Source organism: Miniopterus natalensis, chromosome 13 (assembly GCF_054644295.1).
Source record: "Miniopterus natalensis isolate mMinNat1 chromosome 13, mMinNat1.hap1, whole genome shotgun sequence".
NCBI lineage: Eukaryota > Metazoa > Chordata > Mammalia > Chiroptera > Miniopteridae > Miniopterus > Miniopterus natalensis.
The window spans coordinates 39,586,553-39,613,038 of NC_142093.1; the positions used below are offsets into that span (position 1 = coordinate 39,586,553).

The 26,486-nt window shown below is 33.1% G+C and overlaps 1 protein-coding gene across 3 annotated transcripts in view; it reads left to right on the top strand.

Moving 5' to 3' along the window:
- The window catches only part of ZNF638 (zinc finger protein 638), a 58,461-nt gene that overhangs the window by 18,062 nt on the left and 13,913 nt on the right, over positions 1-26,486 (top strand). The window contains exons 8-20 of one of the 3 annotated variants that reach the window (XM_016202606.2): positions 6,645-6,697; positions 6,914-6,966; positions 10,420-10,470; positions 12,573-12,644; positions 13,972-14,058; positions 14,311-14,379; positions 14,759-14,799; positions 16,549-16,680; positions 18,213-18,341; positions 19,782-19,823; positions 20,018-20,152; positions 22,057-22,182; positions 26,215-26,252. In XM_016202606.2, coding sequence (XP_016058092.2) covers positions 6,645-6,697; positions 6,914-6,966; positions 10,420-10,470; positions 12,573-12,644; positions 13,972-14,058; positions 14,311-14,379; positions 14,759-14,799; positions 16,549-16,680; positions 18,213-18,341; positions 19,782-19,823; positions 20,018-20,152; positions 22,057-22,182; positions 26,215-26,252 — 1,028 coding nt within the window. The remainder of the gene's footprint in view (positions 1-6,644; positions 6,698-6,913; positions 6,967-10,419; positions 10,471-12,572; positions 12,645-13,971; positions 14,059-14,310; positions 14,380-14,758; positions 14,800-16,548; positions 16,681-18,212; positions 18,342-19,781; positions 19,824-20,017; positions 20,153-22,056; positions 22,183-26,214; positions 26,253-26,486) is intronic. The other 2 variants (XM_087823628.1, XM_087823629.1) reach the window with 2 other exon arrangements.

The window sequence follows — 26,486 nt, forward strand, 5'->3', positions numbered from 1 at the left end:
ACAGTATTAATGGTAAGCAATAGACTAGGCGAAAATACTTAACAAAATCAGGAAATATCTGTGAGACCTCTACTTGGATCACAAACCATAATATTGATAACATCCTGGAAGCCCCTTGCATGCTTCTTACAAATCCTTACAACTGTTCTTTCTGCCCAGATGTAGCCCCTAACTTGATTTCTAACACTATAGTTGAGTTTTGCCTGTCTTGAATTTTATATAAATACAATTGTGAAGTATGTATTCTTTTGGGCCTTATCTACAGTGGAATTTGCTGGGTTATAGAATATGTAGGACAGTAAACCCTCTTTTGCGGACCTCAATTTAACGGACTTGGATTTAATGGACACAATTTCTAGTCCATATGTCGTATGTGAAAATTAACACCTTGTTAGTTTTAAATGCTATTAACCAAGATTTGCTTTAATTAACAGGTTATTTTTTGTTACTAATTCATTGTTATTTTTAACAAATTTCAATGACATAAATATTACGCATCTACAACTATAGTCTACATATTTAAATCCAGGAGTCACCGCTTGTAAACAGTGTTTGGCAAATGATTAGCTGCATCGAGCAGTAATTGGTTCTGTTGTCTGGCATGACTTTCTGCTGCAGTTTTAACACATGCCAGCTGGTGTTCTTACGTGCACTAAGCCACACCACAGCTGTGTGCGTTTGTTTATTCGAGGTGACTGGTGAATTTACTAGACCTATTCAGTATAAATTTAAAAGTACAGTAATACATATAGAAAACTTTTCTGTGAAATTAAACTTTTCATAGATAGTTAATTTTAATTACACAAATGTGTCTACATAAGTAAAAACAGGTAAACTAATTTGTCAGGTTTTTAACATACGCATTCGGAAAACCTACTTTATTATGTTATGAACTTTTGGCTTTAATGGACACCCCCTTGCCCGAATTAGTCCTCATCATATCGAGGTTTTACTGTAATAGATAATACCACATTGCCCATAAAGTAGCTGTAATAATTTACAGTGATAATTATGAGCATACTGGTGCTTCTATATTATCAGTAGCATCTTAATGTTTTCACTTTTAAAATGCAGTATGTAAAAAATGGTATCTAGTTTTAACTTGCGTTTTCCAGATTTGTATTGAATTTCAACTTCTTTTTCATATTTTTAAAAATTTATCTTTATTGTTGAAAGTATTACAGATGTCCCCTTTTTTCACCCATTCATCCTCTCCATCCCGCATCCACCCCACCCCCAAACCTTCCCCATACCATGTCATAGGTTATGCATATAAGCATGTAAGTTCTTTGATTAATCTCTCCCCACCCACTCCCTCACTCCTGCCTTACCTCTGAGATCCTTCAGTCTGTTTCATGCTCCTGTGTCTCTGGGTCTGTTTTGTTCATCAGTTTATTTTACTTATTATATTCCATATATGAGTAAGATCATGTGGTACTTGTCTTTCTCTAACTGGCTTATTTCACTTAGCATAATACTCTCCTGTTCCATCCATGCTGTCCCAAAGGGTAAGACATCCTTTTTTACAGCTGCATAGTATTCCATGGTGTAAATGTCCCACAGCTTTTTTATCCACTCATCTACGGATGGGCACTTGGGCTGTTTCCACATCTTAGTTATTATAAATTGCACTGCTATGAACATAGGGGTGCATAAGTTCTTTCTGATTGGTGTCTTGGGTTTTTTAGGATATATTCCTGGAAGTGGGACCACTGGGTCAAATGGTAGTTCAATTTTTAATTTTTTGAGGAAATTCCATACTGTTTTCCACAGTGGCTGCACCAGTCTGCATTCCCACCAGCAGTGTCCTAGGGTTCTCTTTTCTCAACATCTTTGCCAGTACTTGTTTGTTGATTCAACATTTTTAATATAATTATTACTATTTCTGTTACTGTTCTAATGAGTTATATATATAATATTTTTTCACATTTTCCTATTGGGTTGTCTTTTTTTTTTTTTTTTAATTGCATCTGAAGGTGTTCATTATTCTAGATCCTAGTTATGTATTTTATGTTAGAAGTATTTTCTTCTAGTCTGTTGGTTGTATGTATACATGTATAAAGTTTTTAATTTCAGTGTACTCAAGTTTCTTAGTTTTTTCCTCTTACAGCTTTTTTTTGGTCTTGTTTTAGAAGACCTTTTCTATACCAGTGCCAAAAAGATAGACTTCCATTACTTCTTAAATCTATAATTCATGATATAATGCGTGATTGAGATTAATATTGTTTCCAAAATATGTAGCTAATTAGCCCAACATCATTTATACCTAATTTGTTTTCCCCTGTTTATTTGAAAAGCTAATTTCATGTCTGTAAATTACCCTATATACATAGATGTGTTTCAGGCTGTTCTGTTACGTTAGTATATTTATTTTTGTGCTAGTGCTATGTGATTTTACTGGTTATAACTATAAAATTTATAATATTTGCCTATTTTTCAAGTAGAATCTTTTTTCTTCTTTATTTAAATTTGTTTTGCTTACTCCTGAACATTCACTCCTGCATATTAGTTTTAGAATTAGTTTAAGTTCTCTGAAAAATTTTATTGGGAGGTTAATCAATACTTATTGAAATTGTATTGATGTTTTTATAATACTATTTTTCTGTTAAAAAACACGGCTTATCTCTTCAGCAAGTTTTCTATTTTTTTCCATAACATTCTTGTAGTTTTTGGAGGGATGTTAAGTTTATTTCTTTCTTAGATTTACTTGTATATGTATTATTAATATTTAACTTGCCATTGGAGAAAGGATTTTTATTTCTAGTTTTCTCCTAGAGTAACCCATCATCCTAGTTTATACCTGCTACATGCCATCCATTTATTTCCATTGTCCTGATTTAAATAATGAGTTATGTGGTAATCCTAGTCATTACCAATTTTGTTATTTAGAATTTCTTTTATTTTTGACCAGTGTTTATTAAATAAGAGATTTTTTAACCCATAACAGGAAATCTTCAGGTAGGTGGTCCATGTCTGGTACAGCAACTCCATAATCTTTGGGAACCCAGCCTTTTTGTTTCTCTCCTCCACTATCTTTAGCGTGTGCTTTTCATCCTCAGTTGTAAGATGGTTGCTGTACCTTCTGGCATTGTTTCTGTCTTCTAAGCAGGAAAAAAAGGAATAAAAATCAAGAGCAAAATAGATTTTTATTTTTATTTTCTTTCTTTGTTTCTGGGAATGATGAGTGACTTTTAACCCACACTTGATTTACCAGAGCTGTGACACACAGTCACCTCTGGTTGCAGAGGTTAAGGGGATGCAGAATTAAATGCGTAATTTAATAACTTAAACTTTATCCTGTAGACAGTTAAATATTATTTGAGTAGAGATATGACATAATGGATAGATTAGATTTATCTGGAAGAATAAATTAGCGGATAGTGGGGCAAATGACACTGAATGCAAAAAAAGCTTAGCAGATTGATGAAAGGGGAGAAGAGAAACACTCAAGTCCAGACCACTCATGTAGTCATCAGCCTATTGTGATAACAGAACAGTTTTAGGTAGGCCTGGAGAATAGAAAGGAGAAACATTGTACCAGTGACTTTTGAGCAAGACCTGGCTGATCATTAAATTTGGAGAACTGGGGAGAAAGGTCAGTCCTTCATTCTGAAAAGTTCACTCTGGGAAAATAGATGAGTAAGGATACATTTAAAGCCTTAGAGTATTTCAAATAGATTAAAATAATTCTCTTGGATGAATTTTGATGAGGTTGGTAAGGTAGCAATATAAGTCCCAAGCCCAACCATATTTACTATCTTGATTTTAATAAAATGCATAGTGGAAAGTATAAGCGTTGGAAACTAGAAAACAAGCCCCATCTACTTTTCAGAAACAGTGAAGGAGCCTTAGAAGGCTAACTTGAGATTCCTTGTTGTGATAAAGTATCAGATGGTTTAGGGATTGACTGGGGGGGACCCCCAACAACACTCCAGTTATGGCTTCTTCAGGTTGGAAGTATATGGATATAATCTTTTCAGCCTGTTAAACCATAGGGGGCAACATCAAGTTTTCCTGCCAGAGCAAGTCCAAAAGAGGCTGGAAACCCAAACTAGGAAAGAGAAGGGCAGTGCTACAGCTTTCTTGGTCCAGATCATAATTTTGACATGAAGTCAAAACCAAGAAAAAACTTTAGTGCCTGCATTTGATGTTTCATGTTGTAACTGCCTTTGACTGTGGCAGTGATTCACAGAACATTCTCTCCATTTTGCTGCTTCTTGGAATCAATAAAGAAGGGTTACAGAACAGGGAGAAATTTCCTACATTCCTGTATTTAAACCCATAGGATTAAAGTATGGGTCTACACACACTGACAGAAACTCAGGTACCTTGTTGTTTAATTATAAACCAGCCTAGACGTCAGTGATTCTTGTCCTTTTTTTTTTTAGCTATTCTCTGCAGTACCACTATCAATACAATGAAAGCAAGCATTCTTTTTTTCCAGAGAAATGGGCACATGGCCATACTCACAAAATTTTCCTTAAAGAAGCAGGAGCCCTCGATTTAGAAAATGTAATCACATTTCCCAAAAAACAACAAACCTTTGCAATTATGAAATAGTGCTACAGCTAACCCTCAGCAAAAAACACACACAAACCTCAAGACTTAAAATTTTAATTTAGTGTTTTCAGCAGAATTCATGGGGACTTTATATCCAAAACCTAAAACAGTCACCTAAGGTCCAAGATTTCATGGAAACGAAAAACAATGCTGGGGAGCAATGAGCACTGGTTTGAGCGTTATGGAAAATCTAGAGAGTAACAAGGAGATAAAACCAAAAAGATACAATCAGAATTCAGATGAGAGTTCAATTTCATTTGAATCAAAAGCTATTTTTAAACATGGGTTGAGTGTCAGGCATTGTGGTATCTGCAGATAATCAGTGGTGAACGAAACAGATGTGCTTCCAGCCTTCTTGGAGGTTAGTCTATTTAGAAGGTTAAAGATCCTAAAATGATGAAAAGGAAAGACATGGATACATGTTAGGAGAACCAGACTGCATTTAATTGTAATTACGGAAAGAGGATACCACTTAAATACTGGTTAAGATTTTAAATTTCATACTTATGGAGGGGCAACCTACATTGGTCCAGCCAGAAACAGTATAACTATAAAAAGGAATAGTCTAGCCTTAGGTAGCAGAGGAACACATTTTCAAGGTTGATTGGGAAGAAGATTGATTCATTGTAGTTCTGTACATCTATATCAAGTCAAATTCTACGTTGTGTGCTAGGACAGTATTCTCAGACATGCATGGGCTTATAAAGTATTTCATCTATATATCTTCCCTAAAATATTATTATAAAAATAACATTAAGAAATAGAGAAGTTATTATGTAAAATGGTTGGTAATGAGCAATGAAACCATTTAAGCAATAAAATTGAAATAAGCATATATTTATAAAATAACATTGCAAAAAATGTTACTTAAAATGACAAAAAATTTTTTTGCCTTAAATGTATCATCAAAAATTGGTATGTAAGGACTAAAATTTTAAATTTATTTGGAAGAAATCTGTAGTTTCAAAATTCTCTAAAAATGGAAAATAACCACCAATAGAATTAAAAAGTAGGAAGATGAATATCTTCTAACTCACTGGGGTGAGGGAAGTGATTGGCATAAAATCCCACACAGCAAAAAGAAATGGCAAGGATGCCCAAAAAGAACAGAAAATGTACACATAACATGACAATTATTATGAAGTTCAGATCAATTTAACATATATTTACTGAATGTTCACTAACTGCCAAGCACAATTTTAGGTACTGGAGATAGTAGTTAACAAAGTCCCTGTTCTCACCGAGTTTAACTTCAAGGGGTAGGGAAAGGAAGACCAAAAGAAAATGAAAAATGTATACATATTATGTCTGTTAGCAGCAAGTATGGAGAAAATAGAAAAGGGGAGTAGAAGTTCTCTTGTTGGGGAATGAGGCACTGTGCAGCTTTCAGTAAGGTAGTTATGAAAGAGCAAACATCTGAAGAAGGTGCGAGAGTACGCCATTCCCTGGGTTGAGAGTGTTACAGAAAGCGAACAGCAACTGTGAGAGTCATTTGAGATCCACTCATATGCAGCTTGCTTGAGGAGGATAGAGGGTGCTTGGGGTTGGAAGTAGAGAAGCATAGGAGGAGGAGGTATGTAGTGATTTGGGCCTCAGGATGGGTGGACCGTGTGGTGTAAACTCTAGGGTATTGTAAGTATTGGCTTTTCCTCTGAGTGTGATGAAAGGTCTTTAGGAACAGCAAGATCTGTACTGAGAATAGAGTGGGAAGTGGGTGGGTAAAAAGGCAAGGACAAGCAGACTGTTAATGAGGCTTTTGTAGTCAAAGCAAAAGATGCTGGAAGATTGGATCACTGTGATAGCAGTTAGACATCTAAAATGTCATAGTACTATTTGAAATGTTTTTAAAAGATAGTGATAAGATGCAGATGAGTGGTAAAAGGTAGGATGAAAATTATGCCATATTGATCACAGATTGAAGGAAATATTTTTATCTGTAAATAGATAAAGATAATATGCATTTATGCTTTAGGATAGGAAGATTTTTAATTTTTTTGAAGTTCTTTATGTTTTCTTTATTTTCTAAAGCTTTTTATAACTGAGAAAGAAACTAAATTTTTCTTTAAAATATTCTTCCTTCATAGAACAAAGAGGTGAAGAAAAAGATAGCAGATTCAAAGAAAACATCTACTTTAAAGTAAGTGATTTGCATGATTTCATATGTGAAAATGAATGTGCATGTGAATTAAAATTTTTCTGTTTTTACAACTACATTTTTAATGTTTTATCACTCTGACTCCAGCTGAAATTGGATAGTGTTTAAATTGAATTATTTTAAACTTTTTTAGATTTAAGCTTTACATCTCTACAAGTTTTAAAACAGAATTTACTAAATTTTTCTTCTTTTAAATAGAAAAGACACAGATGCTTCCAAAGCTGTTGAAACTGTGACTTCAGCTTCTACTAGTAAGTTGTTACTTTTAATACTCCTTCTCCAAATGAGTATATTTTGTCAATTTACTAGAAACTTCTTGCAAGATGATGTTAGGAAAACATTTATTGTGCTTTAGTAGTAGGGACCCAAATTGGCTCTTATATTAAGCTATTTACTACTATGTAGTTAAGGGTCCTCTTCTGGAATACCTGTCACAATTCTGTAGTTAATAGCTGTTTACATTAGTTTTGCAGCACTTCTCTTTATCCCTCCCAGTAAACCCACAAGTCAAAACATAAAGTATGTTAAAGATTGCTTGTCTGGCCCCCTTTGTTGTTGAAAGAGCCAAAGTAAACAAAGACTAAACAGAAATAGATATTGTACTCATGTGGTTAAAGTTGTTTCTTTACACACAGGAAAGCATTTCAGACGTTTATTATGAGTCTAGCTAAATGAATTGTTCATGCAATTTTAATCCAGTTAGGATTTGTAAGGTGGAGACAAGTTATTGCCAAATTATACACTCTTGAGTCTAGTAAGAATAAACGGCTTGGTAGTGAAGGATAAGACACAAAAGCTAAAATGAAGTAGACATAAAATGTATTCAGAATGTTAAATTGTGTTTTATATGTTCTCTTTTGGAAGGGTAGGTGTATAGTGTGTTCTGGATTTCTATTCAGAACAGATGAGTTAGTTTTTGGAAAATTAATATTTAGGTGACTGGAAAATCGGGTTTTATAAAATATCTTATTTTTTCCGTAATGTTTAGTTGGATAGTATACTGAAGTTACTGGAAATTAGTGAAGGTGACTATGGATGGCTTCTGGAGGGCATTAAATTTTGACTAAAGTTTTAAATGTGAATGTGTAAACAGATAATATATAGGGGCAGAAGATATACTTCAGTTAGAGAGATCACATAACAAAGGTAACAGAATTGAGGAATCACTGTATAGAAGGCCTTGAAGATTCATGCTAGGAAGTTTTAAAATTTGATGCCATTAAAAATGTAAGCTGCAATTTCTATAATATTCTTGAAAAGATAAAATAGAAATAGAGAACAGATTAGTGGTGTCAAGGGTTGGAGGGGAGGGAGGGAGGTGGCTGTTGCTATAATGGGTAGTAGGAAAGGTCCTTGTGATAGAACTGTATCTTGACTGCTGGTAACAGTAATTTACAAATATATGATAAAATTTCCTAAAACTAAATATGCGTTAAATTAGTGCATGTAAAATTGGGGAAACATGGATAATGGTAGATTGTATCAATTTCTTGTTTGTTATATTATACTATAGTTATTCAAAATATTACCATTAGTGAAACTGAGTGAAGGTTATATGGGATCTCTCCTAATTATTTCTTAAAATTCTATGTGAATTTACAGTTTTCTCAAAATTAAGAGTTAAAGTTTTGTAAATGCTGATAAAGATATCATAGTAAATTAAAACTGTAGCCCGGCCGGTGTTGCTTAGTGGTTGAGCATCGGCCCATGAACCAAGAGGTCAGTGGTTCGGTTCCCTGTCAGGGCACCTGTCTGGTTTTTGGGCTCAATGTAGGGGGTGTGCTGGCGACAGCTGATTGATCTCTCTCTCATCAGTGTTTCTATCTCTCTATCCCTCTCCCTTCCTCTCTCAAATCAATAAAAAATATTTTTTAAAACACTGTAGAATAATTTCATATATTAATATATTGATACAACATTTTTAAGTAAAATATTAGCACGTATTGTCTGGGAGCACATTAAGGAATAATATACTGTGCCCAAGAGGGGCCATATCAGAAATATAAAGATGTTTCATAATTAGGCAATGTGTTCATTCAGTTTAACATATTAGAGGAAGATAAATGCTGCAAAAAATATTTAGTAAAGTTTAACATTCATTCCTAGCATTAAAAAAAGTTCTTAAAGTAGATAACTACCTTCTTAATATGATAGTGTGTTTGTGTATTTTATACTTTTATTCCTATACACAGAAACATATATACATATATCAAGTCAAAAGCCAGCATATGCTTAATAATGAAACAGTAGAGTGTTCCCATTAAGGTTGGCAACAAAACAAGGAATGCTCATCACTCTTTGAGTTTACATAAATATTATTCTAAATATAATAGCCAGTAGCCAGTGCACTCTAGGTCGAGAGGCATAAAAATTGGAAAGCAAGATACATCATAATTATTTGCAAATATGTATGTATGTATGGCAAATCCAAGATAATTATTACAGTGCTGTTAAATATAGTCATCTTAATTCTCTAAATAAAAAAAGCTTTTAGTTGCTTTATTATATAAGAAGAATAACAACTTACATGTAATTTAATAAAATATTCCATGTATTCCATTTATAATAATAAAAAAGGTAAAAGCTATGAAAACTTTAAAATACTAAGAGGCATAAAATAAAATGAGAAATTAAAGGAAAAAATGGCTCATTTTTAGATAGAAAGCCTGCATTAGAATCTGCCTTTTTTTCATGTATTAAAACATAAATATTATGAACCTAGTAAAATACCAATAAGATTTTTTTAAAACATGTAAGCTGATTATAAGCTGATACTTTTATATATAAAAAATTTATTTAGAATAGTCAAAGTTATACAAAGGACAGGTAATTAGGATGGACCAGCACTAACAGATATTAAAATATATTATAAAATTAAAGATTCAGAATAGTTTCATATAGTTGGGTTAACAGAAGATCAGTAAGACAGAAGAAATATTCCCTAAAACATGGAATATCAGTGAATCATTATGGTAATGGTTCAAGTTAGTGGGAAAAAGATCAGTTATTCATTAACTATCTACTTTTTATAAATAAAGAACTTATACTGTCAATTACAGATGGGTCAGATTTAATGTTACATATAAGATGCTAAAGTACTGAAAGAAAATGTAGGTTTTTTTGTTTTAAATTTCAAAGTGAGGAACATCCTTCCTCTATTAGGGAGACATTTGACTGCATAAAAAGTATTTTTTTAATAAGTATTTTGTATAACTTTAAAAAATATATATTACCTGTGTGATATAAACTAACCTTCCTAATATATAAAGAGCTCTAATAAATAATAAGAAAAACTTCAACAACCCAAAAGATAAATTGGTAGATATAGGCAAATCATAGAGATGAATTACACACATGAAAATTAACACTTTACTCATAATTAAAGCAACAAAAATTGTCATACCAGTTTCTATCTCAGATTGGAGTGATTATTAACTTATTTTACATACTATATTTGTGTGGAAATGGGGAAGCCCTTTCTGGAGGACAATTTAATGTTAATTGTTAAAATTTAAATCTATGCCTTTATTTTAGTAAGTTTGTGTCTAAGAATTTACCTACAGTTCCAAGTGTATACAAAGATGAGTATAGGGATGTTTCTTGCAGTATTTTTCAAAATCATTGCCAGGTTAGCTCTTTCCTAAATCTTATTTGTAGCGTATTATTTGTAATGTATTATTGATATATTTTTCTTGTTATTTTAGCCAAAACTGGACAAGCCAAGACATCTGTAGCCAAAGTGAATAAATCTTCAGGTATTTTTTTAAATTAAGATTCTAGATATATTAGTGTTAAATCATTTAAGAAGGATATAGCAGTAGTGTTGGATTTCATGTGAAATAGTAGGTGCTGAGTGTATACTAATCTTTGAAATTTATAGTCATCTAGAAATTCTGAGGAAGGAGATTTAGTAGATAATGCTCTTTCCTTGCAGTAATTATGAAAATAAGATAATTTGACTGAGAAACTATTTCTCATGATGGGTATCAGAGATATTTCCCTCTTTTTTATTGAGGTCTTCTCTCTGTTTACTTTCTTTTACAAAAAATAGTCCAGATAAATTTACTGCAAATTATATTCTCTTTGCAGTTTTTATGAGCTATCGTGGGTTTTAAAATAATTTTTAATTTTTTTCTCTTTCCCCTAGCATTATCTTTCTTTCTATTTTCCCTCCCATTTCTGCTAAATGCCAGTTAATTGAGTGGATAGAGGTCAGTGTATTAAACTCTTCACTCTAATGGTAGAAAGGAAAGGAAGCAGCATTGGACTGGCAAATATTCGTGGCAGAGCTAGAATGTTCATATAATAGTTTCTTAGAAGCAGTAATCTGAGGGTATCAGGGATGGCTAGAAAACTTGTTTTGAAGATGCATTTATTTAGCAAACAGCTTGATATTACTTTGATAATAATTTTATGTAAGTCACTGCTGGAGATTTGGGTGAGTAGGAGCTAAAGCTCCTTTCAACTGTTGGAAATTAATTTTAGATATTTTTTCCTTACATTCTGCTCTCCTTTAGTAGTAGTAAACTGAATTGACTTGTGGTAGTAACCAAGATAAGTGAAAGAAATAATTTAAGGGCTCATTAGGGCTCAGGTTACTGCAATGTGACACAAAACTTTTCAAGTGACAATTTATAACGATCGGTATTGCTCTTTTTGAGCAAAGATTAGGCCTGTCTTTGATTATAAAGGGTGGATTTGTAAACTATTTTCAGTTGATTGTTGTGGATGTCAAGAATTCTTTTCCTTTGTATAACTTTTCTAAGCATGATCATATTCTCACAGGGCTCTGTTAGATAATTATGGCAGTTACCACCCTTGTTTATAAATGGGGAAACATGCACAGAAAATTGGTTAATGCTCCACATCTTCACAACTTAACTTGGAATTCAACTTGGAGCTCCTGACTTCTGATCTGGGCTTTTTCCTCATATTACCTTGCTAGTTGTTATGAATCCTAATTTTCAGAGCTAAGCCTCCTGTTGTTCTCTGAATAGAAAGGATTTTGACTCTGTGGTGATCTTTTCAGTGACCCTTTGATAATCATAGTCTTTATAAAAAACATCATTCTGGAAAAGAATCAACAGTAATAGATGCATATGTAAAAAGAAAGGTCAGAGCAATGTAAGTACTCCTGTTCAGATAGCGCCCACTAGGAATTAGTCAAAGTAATCTTTTTGTGGCGTGACCATGATGTAGGTGTTCTTTAATGCTTTTCAATCAACTGGGGGCCAAGGAAGCATGAACGAGGAGGCCCTAAATATAATTGCTTTTGGAACCATTAAAAGCTACATGGGACTATTTTTTATACCCTTGCAGCTAGTAATTTTGCTTAAAGTTGATCCACACATTCAGAGATTTATTTAACTTCCCTGAATGCTATTTTTATGTACTCGAGTTCTTGCTTCAGTGATGTTTTTCTTCCTGAAAGTATTATTATCATTGCTAGATTTAAAAAATGGCCTGTGTTGCCCTGGCCTGGCAACTCAGTTGGTTGGAGCATTGTACACCAAAAGGTTGCTGGTTTGATTCCTGGTCGGGGCACATACCTAGATTGTGGGTTCAATCCCTGGTGGGGACACCTATAGGAAGCAGCTGATCAATGTCTCTTTCACATCAATGTTTCTCACTTTCCCTTCCTCTCTCTCTAAAAAAACCCAGTCAGTTAAAAAACAACAACAACATATCCTTAGGTGAGGTTTTTTTAAAAATGGCTATGCACCCAAAGGTGATAGCATTTCGTGTTTTGATTAAAACATAGCCTACTGCTCTTATATTTGTTCTTTGTGAGGTTCTTTGGGGATTGTTGATAGTAGTTAAATAAACCAGTTTTGACTACTACTTTTTTGTGATTTAGGGAAATCAACAGGTTCTGTTAAATCTGTGGTAACAGTAGCTGCTAAAGGTAATAAAGCTTCAATCAAAACAGGTAAGACTGTCAGGAGGGAGAGGTGTTATTAAGTATGTTCTTTTTGCAGTTGACATTCAACGTTGTATTAGTTTCAGATTTACAGCATAGTGGGTAGATACTTATATAACTTACAAAGCGATCCCCCCAGTAAGTCTAGTACCCACCTGACACCATACATAGTAATTAAAATATTATTGACTATATTCCCTACTTCAAACTGTATTTTATTTCATTTTTTTTAATTAAATTTATTGGAGTGACATTGGTTCACACAACCATACAGGTTTCAATTGTACAACACAATAAAACATCACCTGCACATTGTATCATGTACCCATCACCCCAAGCAAAGTCTCTTTCTGCCCCCATTTTAAGTATATTCTTAATCTGCCTTAAAGAATATAATACAGTGATATCAAAGAACACAGATAATAGCCTGGTGAAGGCCTGGGGTGGGGCAGGACCTGGGAGGACGGGGGGAAGGGAAGGAAGTTGGGAGATGTCTGTAATACTGTCAACAATAAAACAAACAAATTTTAAATTTATATAATTTGTAGTGCCTAATAACATCTTGAAAAGTTTAGTAGATACTTCTTTGATATTTAAAACCTAAACATATAGGACTTTACATTTTTGGTACTTTGGTCTTTGACATTACCTACCATTGTAGACATGTTTTTGTGTTGAAACATTTCTGACAGCTGTACAGGGTGGGGGTGAGTATGTGAAACAGTTTATTCTTGTATCATTTATTAATTATTGTATTGTTTTCCAAAGGGACAACTGTAAACCTACTTTTGCCTCGCCCTGTATTATCGCAGGCTGCCCTGCCATTCCCCCCTACAAATTGTATACTCATTGTTTCCTTATTTTTTTTAGAGCAGTCACTTCATATTACCTTCCCTAGCTTGTACAGTTCTGGTGTTTGCTACTGTAAAGATTTTTTTCTTTACATAAGAATGTATTTTCTTTATAAAGAAATGGAATGCTTTTTTAAATAAATGTAACATGTTTAACATAATCTGTTTATTTTTCCAATAGACTAATGCAAAGAACCTTTGTAGAAATTATAAATTATGATTTTTGTGTGTGTGATTATAATGTGCTTCTGTCACCTGAGGGTTAAATTTGTGTCTCACTAATGGCCATTAACAAAAATTGTATCTCAGTTTAAGTTTGCTTTAAGTCTTATTAGTAAACAGATAGTGAAAATAAATGGAAATATATAGAAAAGAACTGCTTTTATAATAAAGTTTGCACTACTTATTTACTAATATGTTAGTATGAAACATACTAAATAACCAAACAGACCCTTAGAATAATGGTTCAATTTTGCTTTTGACAGCAAAATCCAGTGGAAAGAAGTCTCTAGAAGTCAAAAAGGCTGGCATTGTCAAAAACAAAGATGCCAGTAAACCTGTGACTGTATCAGGTAACCTTGAAATACTGTCATTTAGATCCTCTTGGTGTACATTCAAGGTGTATTTTGAAATTGTTGCATAAAAATCTTAAAGGGGATTGTTTCGTTTTCAAAGAGAAACTTGTATTAGCTTTGACTTAAATTAGGTCATCCTAAAGAGAGTTGGAGTGACAAAATAAATTAGCTTAAGTTTCTTTTTAGATTCATTAGTTTAATTATATTAGTGTGTTTTTCTAGACTATTAAAGCAGACTGTTTCATGCAGAAAACTCTGAAATAAAGACCAGCATGGAAGTCAAAGCCACTGAAAATAGTGCTAAAGCAACTGTTTCAGGTAGGCCAATAGAAATTTTATTTTATTCTCTTATTCTAAAGATAGAAAATTAAAATTTTAAGAAAATAAAGTATTTTTTTGTGTTGTGTTTGTTTGTTTGTATGTATATATGTATATTTTTAAATACCAGGGTCATAACCTAAGTGAAATTAAGAATATTAAGATTCAGATGTTCACCCTGTCTCTTGATTATTCTGAAATTTTGTTCTTGGGATAAAACTAAATATATTATTTAAAAGCCGTGGTTAATTCTGTACTACTTCCTACTTCTGTGCTCTTTTGTCAGTTGTATATATTTTTCTTGTAGTTACTATTTAATACATTGTTGCATCTTGATAAATAAAATATATGTGCATGAATTCTTGTTTTGTGTTTTAAGAAGCTGCTTTGGTGGTCACAGAAAATGAAACAGTTAACAAGGTCAGTTTTTATATTTTGCTTATTTTTTTAAAGCTTAAGAAATTTTGATGAAACATACTTTCTTTTACTATAAACCTATGTAGAAAATGTACAGGATTTGGCACGGTGAAAAATCCCAGTTATTTTTTTACTTTAAAAATATGGTTTGAATTAAAAAACCTTGAGCTGCAGAGTAAGTCCCAAAAATTTAGGAACAGAATATCAATAAGTGTACATGTTTATGAGGATTACTTTTCACTGAGAATAAAACGTTAGGCCAAAATGGTGTTTTTTTAAAAAAATATATCTTTATTGATTTCAAAGAGAGGAAAGGAGAGGGAGAGAGAGAGACAGAAACATCAATGATGAGTTATTGATCGGCTGCCTAGCCCGCAACCTGGGCATGTGCCCTGACCGGAATCGAACCCCGATCGCCTGGATCCTAGGTCGACGCTCAACCGCTGAGCCACGCCCGGCCAGGCCAAAATGGTGTTTTGAGTAAACAAGTTGTCAAAATAGAACCAATGGAATTTTATGAAATCCTTTTTTCTTTTTAACTAGAGGCAAAGGATAGATATGTTAATATTTTATTATTATTTTGTTAATCCTCACCCGAGGATATTTTTTCCATTGATTTGGGGGGGCGGAAACGACATCAGTGTGAATGATTGGTTGCCTCCTGCACATGCTCTGACCAGCTGGGACCAACCTGCAACCCAGGTACATGCTCTTGACGGGGAATCGAACCCAAACACCTTTCAGTGCATGGGCTGATGCTCTAACCATAGAGCCACACCAGCCAGGGTGATGTGTTAATATTTAGAATGCCAGTAGTTCTTTGTGTTTTTAGAGGAGCAAGTGGGATATGCAGTTCTATTTGAAGGACATAAAGTCCACTTTATTGTTTTCCTGTGGTTACATCTGTCATTATGAATATATTAAAATCTCAATAATTTAGATTTTATTGGTTAAGATCTTGAGATCATTCAGGTGCTGAACATAAGTTTACTTTTGACTGGTAGATCTGTTCTCCATGTAGTAAGTAATATGTCTTCCTATGTTGTTGTAGGAAGAATATTTTAAAGCACTAATAGAGTATTTTATATTCACATATAAAGCACTTTAGAAGGAACCATTTTTGAACACAGTTGATGTACTAGTTAAAATCATTCTCATCTGGTTTATGAAAATTATAACTTTCTACCTTTTTTTCAAAAGAAAAGTCAGAAGTTGCCAAATTTACTATTGTATACCTTTGGGGATTTCCCCAACATCCACTAAAGGAAATATTGGCGCTGATGAGTCATCTTGATGAATAAAATAGATCTGAGAGAAGAAAATGCAGAAAAGAAAGTATTAACTTTAGTGGGGATTGGGTTATAGGGTAAAGATGCTAAAGACTAGGTAAGCTTTTTTATATTGCCTATGAGTAATTATTTTATTCAGTAAGGTAAAAGGATTTGTAACTAAAAGGAAGAAGTTGTGGTCAGAGGCAGGCAAACTTGTGTTTTTAGACCATTACTGAAAAAGAGAATTAAAGACCTTGACTAGATGACAGGTGGTATGCTAAAATTAGTCTATGTACTTGAAGAGAGGAAATTTGCATTTTGTTTTGGTTTAAATTTGAGGTTCAGACCAGCCTTCGGAATTGATCAGTTTTAGTACTAAATGTAACGTAAATACTTGCATAAAATTATCTGCAGTGTAAGCTTAGGTCATATAAAAGCAGTTAAAGAAATTTTAATGTCAGTTCTTAAATTTGTTTTGAAGGAAACAGAGGAAATGTGTGTGGTACTTATTTCTAATTTGCCAAATAGAGGATATTCTACAGAAGAAGTTTACAACCTAGTAAAACCATTTGGTGATACAAAGGATATTTTGATTTTATCATCTCATAAAAAGGTAAGAGTTGATAACAGCTGTTCTTCTCTGCAAGCACAGTTTGAAAAACATTAAGTTCACAAAAAGTTGAAAAGCAGTACCTCAAAATAAGCTGTTTTAAACTAAGGAATTTTTAAAATATAAAACACAGATAGTTTGCATTATTCTAATGAGACAGTTTTAATGATGGGGAGGAATGGCTTACTAATGTGTCAAAGTTTTGCTCAAAATTTTAGGTTAATAGAAAAATTTCCATTTTTATTATGTTAATATAGGTCTTTAAATGACCTATAAAATTTTGAGAGCACTTTTTTACTAGTATTTCTGCTGTCTTACAAATCATACTCAAATGGGAAGTAATCATTTTCTGACGCAAACTAATGATGTTATCAGTACGTAGAACAACCTAGGTTTATTTGTATATTTTAAATGTTCTATGATAAGTATGTATCGCTTTTGTAATTTTAAAACAAAAAAAGTATTGTTATGAATTATGGAAGGTATTTTATAGAAGGTGAGATAGATTTCAGGAAAGTTTAAATAGTGGAAACAAGACATTAGATTGGTGGGAAGCAGTGTTCTTACAATAGAAAACAATTGGTGATCACTAGAGATCTTTGAGAATAGAGTAGGATATATGTTTGATGGTAATCAGAGCTGGTGTGCTTAAGAAAACAGGATAGGAGAGGAGGGTTGGTACAAGTGAATTATATGCAATTTCATATTAAAAGTAGATTATTTGTATGGTTGCACAACTTTGTAAATATACTAAAAACTTAAGTGAATTTAAGTTCACTTAAGTGGGTGAACTTTGATATGTATATTATATTTTAGTACGGCAGTTAAAAAGATTATTTGTAATGTTTAGAGACAGACAAGCATAAAAAGGAATGCATTTTTTTTAATATAAAAATTTTTCTGTGACAATACATTGAAATAGGAGAAAATTACGGGAATCTGGGAGCAAGTAATTAAAATTAATATATTACATCATATGCCAAAATACATCTATAAGTAGGTAGATTAAGTACAAAATAGAAATATAGATCTGGATTATTATCTGTCCAGTTTTGATTAGAGCTGAGCAGGAGTATTAACTATTTGGAGATTTAATACTTTCCTTGATATTTCAAAAAGTATCAGATTCAATTATATAAACATTTTAAACATTTGTAAAAGTAACATACAAGCAAAATGGAAATAAGTGAAATATATGTGTAATATGGGAAAGGATTCATATCCACATTATGCTATAAATATTTAAAATTTCAATAAGTAGACAAATGACATAAAGATACTTTTTTAAAAGTTACAACTATAAACAAATATATGTTGCCTTTTAGCGTTGCTTTATGAGTTCAGTTATTCATTATTTCTTGCTTATGGTTGTAATATTCTGAATTTATCGGCCTCATGTTTCTGAGGAATGCATTTTTCTAATCTTAAAAATATTTACTAAGTTATTCAATTTATTTGACTCCAAAGTATTAAATCTTTTCAAGAAGAATAACTTAAATAACACATTTTTTCATTCTTATAATTTGTTTTAAAAGGCAATTATAGAAATAAATAAGAAATCTGCAGATTCTATGGTAAAATTTTATACCTGCTTCCCAATGTCAGTGGATGGAAATCAACTCTCTATAAGTATGGCTCCTGAAAACATGAGTGTAAAAGACGAGGTAAATAATACCATCATTTTAATTAAATTTTTATTAGATTTATTGTAGTCTGTTATATGATTTAGTTTTCTTGTTTGGTTCACATTTTCTCTCGGACAGTGAGAAAGCTTCTTCCTGTCCCTCCACAGCCTGCCCTCCCACCTTTTTAGAGTTCCTTCCATCTTAAGGGAATCCTCTTCCTCGTGGATGTTCCATTGGGGAAAAAGTTAACAATTGTCTGTTGAGTATTTGTACTACTGTCTGGACCCTTATCTCTGTCATTATCTGTCATACAAACTAGAATTCAAGAGGTTATCTTTAATTTTTTCTCTCTCATTTCTTACAAACAGTTCGTCACTAGGTCTTGTCTCTTTTAAATTCTAAATATCCCTAGAGTTTGTTCCCTGTTCATCCCATTCACCATTGCTTCACCTCTGAAAACCTCCAAGTAAAGTAGCTCTTTGTATCCTCTACCTTCATTTTTTTTTGAATCCTCACCCAAAGATATGTTTTTCATTGATTCTATAAAGGGGGCGCGGACATCGACTGGGGATCGAACCCAAAACCTGGGTATGTGCCCTGACTGGGAATCAAGCAGCCTCCCTGCTGTGCATGGGACTTCCCTCTCACCAGTTGAGCCACACTGGCCAGGGCTCTATCTCCAGTTTTATTTCTCTGAAAACTTTTCTCCACTATGACATAAAATTCAAATCTGCTAAAATTTAACTGATTTAGAAACTCTTCATTGTTTCTGTATGGCCTCCTATCAAATGCTAAGAGGCACAAGGCAGAGATGTTAGATAGAATATCTAGAGCAAGGTAGAAATGCATGTAATTTGAAAAAGCCTTCTATTGAGAATCAATGTGATGCAATTGCTGGGATTGTTTTATACACGTCAGTAGTATTGAAGAGAAAAAAATTTAAGAACCGTAGTCTCGTAAGATAAAGTTCCTTTCTTGTACATGTAAGCCTTCCATTAGCTTTGACATTCTTGTCTCATACCACTCTTGGCCTCTTTATAATTTGGCAGCACCAAATTGCTGTACACTTACTACCCTGTGCAGTTGTTTTTTTTTAATAGCCTACATCTTTGTTCTTCCTCATCCCCTACTTAGCTTAGTTAACTTTTTGTTTTATAATTTGAATTTTCTTACTATCTGCTAAGTTAAATCTCTTATTCCTTGTATGAGTTTGAGTGCCCTCCCTAAATGGTACCACATTATTAATCTTTAATGTACTTAGGAGATTAGGATAAATTAGGCGTATGGGTAGGGTGGGACTTACATAACCTATTTAGGAAGAAGGAAAGATTTGGAAGTAATGGAACTTTTGCCAACTCTTCATTTTATGAAACAGTGCTTAATGATTATTCATAAATGTTATTTTATTATAAATCTTGACTAAATATTTGAACGAGAAAGGTCATCTGCCTTCAACCTTATTCCATTTTGTTTTCCTAGGAAGCTATATTTACCGCCTTGATTAAAGAAAATGAGCCAGAGGTGAGTTTTGCATTAAGTGCTTTCCTAGACTTATTTAATTGATAGAAATATTGGTTGTTTATGTGTTCACCTGCTAGAAATTAAAGGAAACCTTAGTACTAATTTTAAAATTAAATTACTGTTAATCTATGTTCTATGTTCGACACTTCAGCTGTGGTTTTCTTTTTCTGTGCTGCCTCTTAAAAAAACTACAGGCAAATATAGATAAAATATACAATCGATTTGTACATCTTGATAATTTGCCAGAAGATGGACTTCAGTGTGTACTTTGTGTTGGACTTCAGTTTGGAAAAGTGGATCACCATATATTCTTAAGTAATAAAAACAAGGTAACAAAGTCCTTCCTATTTTAGCTGTATTGTAGAGAATATAAAACTGAATCCTATATTCTTATGGTCTGCAGCTTTTAATTCAGCTTCTGAACTGAAGCACCTATAAGCAGTATTCAGCCTCTTAGCAGAATTATGGTAGAACAGTGTATTTTCTTTGGGCTGTGACAAGAAGGAATAGATGACCTTTCTCTCTCCTAGAACTTCCAGTTTTAAGGGGACATAAAACTTGCACAATGGAGAAAGCTAATATAGTACAAAGAGCATTATTGTATGGGAAGGTTTAGACTTGAGTTCATCTAGCTTTAACCGCCTTTGTACCTTGGCTACGTTGGTTTACATTTTTACTTCTTATTTGTAAAATGAAAGGGTGTTCCCAGTATTTTCTAAAGTCCTCTCCAGCTGTAAAACACATAGAAAGTTAGGTCTCTTTGTTTAGTTATATGGAAGTATAAAATTATCATTCCTTCTATGCTTTGGCTTCTTAAAAGAAATTATTAACTTTATATTTGCTATGCCCTCTGTGTTTATTATTCAATTCAGATATCTGTCCATTAAAAGTAGATTTTGATCAACCTTATATTATCTAGAAAATTAGGGTTTCATATGAAAGTTGGAAACATTTGCTTTATAAAAAGTACCTAATTGACCAACAACTAGTTACTGATTTCTTTGGCTTGCTTCTCACTGATACATAGAACATGGTTGGTATTTTAGAAATAGTGATGTAGGATGGAAGGGCAGTGACAGATGGCATAAGGAATTCTAAACCTTTACTTTAGAAATCTTTAATTCTCTTGGTTTTAAAAATACCTACCGTCCTTTTTTTTCTTTTTATTTTTTTATTGTTATTATTTTTTAATATATCTTTATTGATTTCAGAGAGAGGAAAGGAGAGGGAGAGAGAGAAACAGAAACATCAATGATGAGAGAGTCATTGATCAAGCCCACAACTGGGCATGTGCCCTGGCCGGGAATCGAACCCTGATCGCCTGGATCCAGCTGAGCCATGCCCGGCCGGGCCTTTTTTTTTTCTTTTTAAAAAAATTGATTTTTAGAGAGAGGAAGGGGGAGAAAGAGAAAGATAGAAACATCGATCCTTTTCCTCACGCATACACCCGGATCAGGGATTGAACCTGCCACCTATTTGTGTACTGGATGTTGCTCCAATCAACTGAGCCACACCAGCCAGGGCCCTGCCATCCTTTTCAGTTTTGCCTTGACTTTGCAACATTTTAAGGATTGTTTTCTCTTGTTTACTTTGAAATAAGGATTAACCTTACCTTTTTAATCATGTTTGAAGTCTGGAAAAATATATATTCATACTTTAAAAAATAAAAAAATATTTTTATTGTAAAATATACGTAACAGAATTTATCATCTAACTATGTTTAAGTGTCACTTCAGTGTTATTAATCCTATTCACATTGTGCAGTCATCACCACTATCCCTCTTTCCATTAAACAGTAACTCCCCATTCTCCCTCTTCCTAGCTCCTGGCAGCCACCATTCTACCGTTCTGCTTTTGGTCTCTATGAATTTGACTACTCTAGGTACCTCATATAAGCGGAGTCATACAGTATTTGTCCTTTTGTAACTGGCGTATTTCACTTAGCATGATGTCTTCCAACATGTGTTGTAGCATATATAAGAATTTCCTTTTAAGACTGAGTAGTACCCCATCGTATGCATGTGCCACACTTTGTGGATGGACACTTGGGTTGCTGTCACCTTTAGGCTATTGTGAATAATGTTGCTATGAACATGGATGTACAAATCTGTTCAAGTCCCTGCTTTCAATTTTTTTAGGTGTATACCAAATAGTGAAACTGCTGGATAATATGGTAGTTCTATTTTTAAATTTTTTAGGGCCTTATTCAAACTTTTTTTTATCTTCTCCAAAGGCAATTCTTCAGTTAGATAGTCCTGAATCTGCTCAGTTAATGTACAGCTTTCTGAAACAAAATCCACAGAACATAGGTGACCATGTATTGACCTGTACATTATCTCCAAAGGTGGACTCATTAGAGGTAAGATTTCTTTGTATCAACTTTTATGCTTTTCGAAGATAAAGAAAGAGTAAAGGTCCTTTTCCCAAAGCTAGATAATGTACACTGAAGGCAATTTCCAGAATTATTCTTGGGCAGTAATCAAACTGGTTGTGAGTTTAGATTCTTTCATTTAAAAATTTATTTTGCAATCACTGTTCCAATTTTTATGTTTTATGGAGCAGTATAAATTTGAGAATAAGTTGAGGTAATTTTGAAAAAAATGTGGCATAAAACTTACTTTGGACATATGTGTAGAGTGATTCCATGTTATGTAATAGGATTATCTCCAGAGTGCAGAGACTGCTTTGAATTCATTTTGACTTTGTCCTGGTACAAAGAAGTTTCTTCATCCTTTGACTTAAGTTATATTTATTATAAACTCTCTTCTTGTATAAGAAATAAGATTTTACAGGTTCTGGGCTTATACAGTAATAATACATGTATGAAAACTATGAATAGTCCACCTTTGAAATTCAAACTCGTGTTTTCTCTTTCTAATAGTTTCATTGTATCTTAGTAGCAGTGGGTAAAGAGTAGGGCTTATATTTGGTGGCTGCATATTTTTTGTTAATCTGCCAAAAATCTTGTGCTAGCTCAAGAAAATGAAAATTCACTTAAAAACGTGTTAGGTACTGATACAAGCACAAATTGAGGGAGTAAAGTTTTTAGTCCTTTTTTTCTCAACATTGTATTTTTAAAATTTTGTTTTTATACATTTAAGTTATTGCTTTGTTCAACTAAATTCAGAAATTATATAAAACCTCTGCCTGAATTGATACTTTACTTACCAAACCCTTACTCAGAACCTTATTCTTACAAATGAATAGATTGGAGATCCCATTTGGCTTATTGTGAAAATCTTAGCTACCCCACTAATAAGCTAGCCTTGTGATCTTGAGCATATCACATAGTGCCTATTAAATCTATTCAATAAGAGATATTTTGGATAGTAGATGCAGGTAGACTGATTTCAAGGTATATAGTCTATGTAATAGTCTATAATTGTCATTTGTAATAGTCTATGTAAGAATGAAAGCCCTAAACTAGGGAATAGATGATGAAATTGAAGTGATTCCTGCTCCCAGAGGTTTTAAACAATAGTTTTTAATTTGCCATGTTTATAATGAATTATAACATCCTTATGTATATTATTCTTTCTTCAAATGGTCCTCCCCTTTTTGTTATATGTAAGTTACTTCTACATGTAGTACTTCAGTCTTTAGTTCTGTAAATATGTTTTCCTGCATATGAAGCACGGAGGCTTAATTCTAAGTACTGAAAACCAAAGTCTGCGTTTTTCGACGTCTTGATTATGAAGATATTTACTTCAGAATTCAGTAGTAATGGGAGAGGGTCTATAAAGAAGAAAATACATGTCTATAACATGTACGCTTGGAGGTGACTTTATTATATTCTCAATCATTTCTCAAAATGATGGTATGTTTTTGTTCATTATTTAGATTATGACTTTCCTATAGAGTTTAGGAATTATTTTTTTGTTGTTGAAAAAAGAAGACTGTCTTCATTGTTTTTCAGTTCATATAACTTACTATTTGTTAAATAGGATCTATTCTCTTCTTGAAGCTAGTCTTCTGACTCCCTGATCTGAATTTATTGCCATTTCTTTGTAAAGCAACCATACATCTTTGATTTTCTTTTTTCTCTTCTGAGTTATTTTTGTTATTTCTTGGATTCTGTATCTCCCACTCTCTTGGGTTAGTTTTCTGTTTGCTCTAGAGTGCATTGTCAAATAATTTTCCACAGAAAGTATGTGTGGGCAGTACATTTTTAAATATGAATCCCTGCATATTTGAAACTGACTTTATTTTGCCTTTACATATTTCATAGATAGTTTCCTTAGGTGGAAAATCCTTACTTCAGATTTTTTTTTCTTTTATTGTTTTTTCCTATCCAGTATTGTTGAGAAGGCTGATTCCAATCATACTTTTTATGTATTCTATTCTCTCTGAAGGCTTTTAGCATTTATTCATTAAACAAATATTTATCTAATTCCTTTTCTATGCCAGCGCTGCTTTATACATTGGAATACATTGATGAACAGAGGAATCAATGTCCCAGTCTTCAAGGAGCTTATTTAGTGGAGGAGATGGACTATAAATAGATAAGAAATATATATAATGTCAGGTGGTAAAAAGTGCAGTGAAGTGCTGTGGAGACAAATCAAGATAAAAGGATAGAGAGTGGTGGAGGAAATATGTGTGTTTTAGAGTGGTCAGGGACAGACCCCCTGAGGTAGAGTTATTTGAGAGACCTGAAGGAAGTCAGAGAGCAGTAGCTCTATGAAAAAATCAAGAAGAGGTTTTCAGAAGAGTGAAGGCCTTAAGGACATTTAGTGATTCGGGAATTTTCAAGGAGGATCATAGGGCTAGTGCTGTGAGCAAGGTTTTACCCTGATTTAGGACTTATTTTCTATATCCTGCTTAGAGCACTGAAGGAATTTATAAAAATCTAAAGATTAGTGTGTTCCCGTGCCTGAGGAATGTTTTCCTCTTATTTCTTTGATTATTTCTTATTCAGTTTTAATGTTCTGTATTTCTGCAAATAACTATATCAATTTTGTGGATGCTGTATCCTGTTGAATTTTCCTTTAGAGTAATTCTTTAGAGAGGATATTCTTTAGAGGTGTTTTTAAAGCTCTTCAGTTCTTAGCAGTACTTTCAGCCGTTTTTGTGTACTGTTCACTTTTGTGCATTTGTGTGTTTTGTCTATTCATTTATGAATAAAGAAGCAACTTAGCTAATGAAGGTATCTGGTGTAGATTTCCTCTGCTATCACATAGAGGTTTTCTCTTAATAGCTTCTCCATGAGTGGGAAGACTGCTTCAGAATATTGTGGATGGAGCTTATTAACTGCCATCTTTAATTTCAGTCATAAATCATTACGATATAGACTGGCTCCCCAACCAGATATCCCAGTAAAGAAGGCCGTTTCTCTGGGACTTGAACACTCACACCAGGAATTCTCTCTGAGCACATTGCTCAGGTTTTTTTTGAAGTGCAATTCTCAGTTTTTAATTTGACAGAATCTAGAGAAAGATAATTTTCAACTCAAGAGGACACAATTCTCACAGAAAAAGCCTCCAGCTTAGCATGTGTAAGCTCTAAAGGGCGTATATTTTTATAGAGAGAGGGTGACAGCTTTGTGGAGGCTTGGGAGGAGTAGAGAGAGTGAGCAAAAAAGAGAAAAAGAACTCATGGACACCAACAACAGTGTGATGATATAGGGTGGAGGTGGAGGAGGGCATATGGGGGATAAATGGTGATGGACAGAGACTTGACTTGGGGTGCTGAACACATAGTACAGCGTACAGATGATGTGTTGTAGAATTGTGCGCCTGAAACCTGTATAATTTTGTTAACGAGTGTCACTCCAATAAATTCAATTAATTAAAAGGAAATAAAAATAAAGGGCATATATTTTTGTTGTTTTCTTCACTCACTGATGTGTCCTAAGTGCCTAGACCAGTGTTTGGTACATAGACACTGAATTTTAATTTCTGCTTTCATTTTGGGCCCCCAAACATTGCTTTCTTGGTGGTTCAGACGTGTTTAAAAGGATTGTTAAATTTTTGTCTAGCCTTTCTAGGTGTTTTGAGTAGAAAGCTTTTTACGTCAACTAGTTTCCCTTATAAATAGAAGTTTTTTTCAGTGATAATTGCACAATGAAGATGTTGATATTTCAGGTTGATTGTTTTTATTCTTAGCTTTAAAAATAAAAAAATTGTTTCCTATTTATGTCAACTTTAAGGAAACTTATTTTTCTCATTAATTGCTGTGTGAGAGTTTTTCTCTAAATCTAACTTTATCTAATGAGAAAAAAAGTCTAGAACCTGATGGTTAAGTGGACACTGAAAATTAACTTTTAATATATTTTTAAGGTATAGTTTGTTTTTTTAGCTTAGATTTTAAGAATTGAAATCATTGTACTGATGGGTTAAATATTTAAAGCTCAGTAGAATAGCTTCTGATAAAATGTGGAATTATGTTACAGGCTCAAGCTGAGAAAGACCAAGAACTAGGAAAAGAAAGGTATGTTACTTTAAGTTTGCTAACATTTTCATATGGTATTTAGTTAATTACTGCATTTCATTTCTGTATTTTCTAGTAATTATTCACATGTGGCAACAATTTCATATTTTTCATGTTCATTTTGCATATATACAAGTGTTGTGGTTTTCTCTTTTGGTTTTGTTTGACCAAGGGTGTTTTTTTGTTTTTTGTCTCAGTCTTTACTGATTTTTATTTTATTTTAAAAAAACTGTA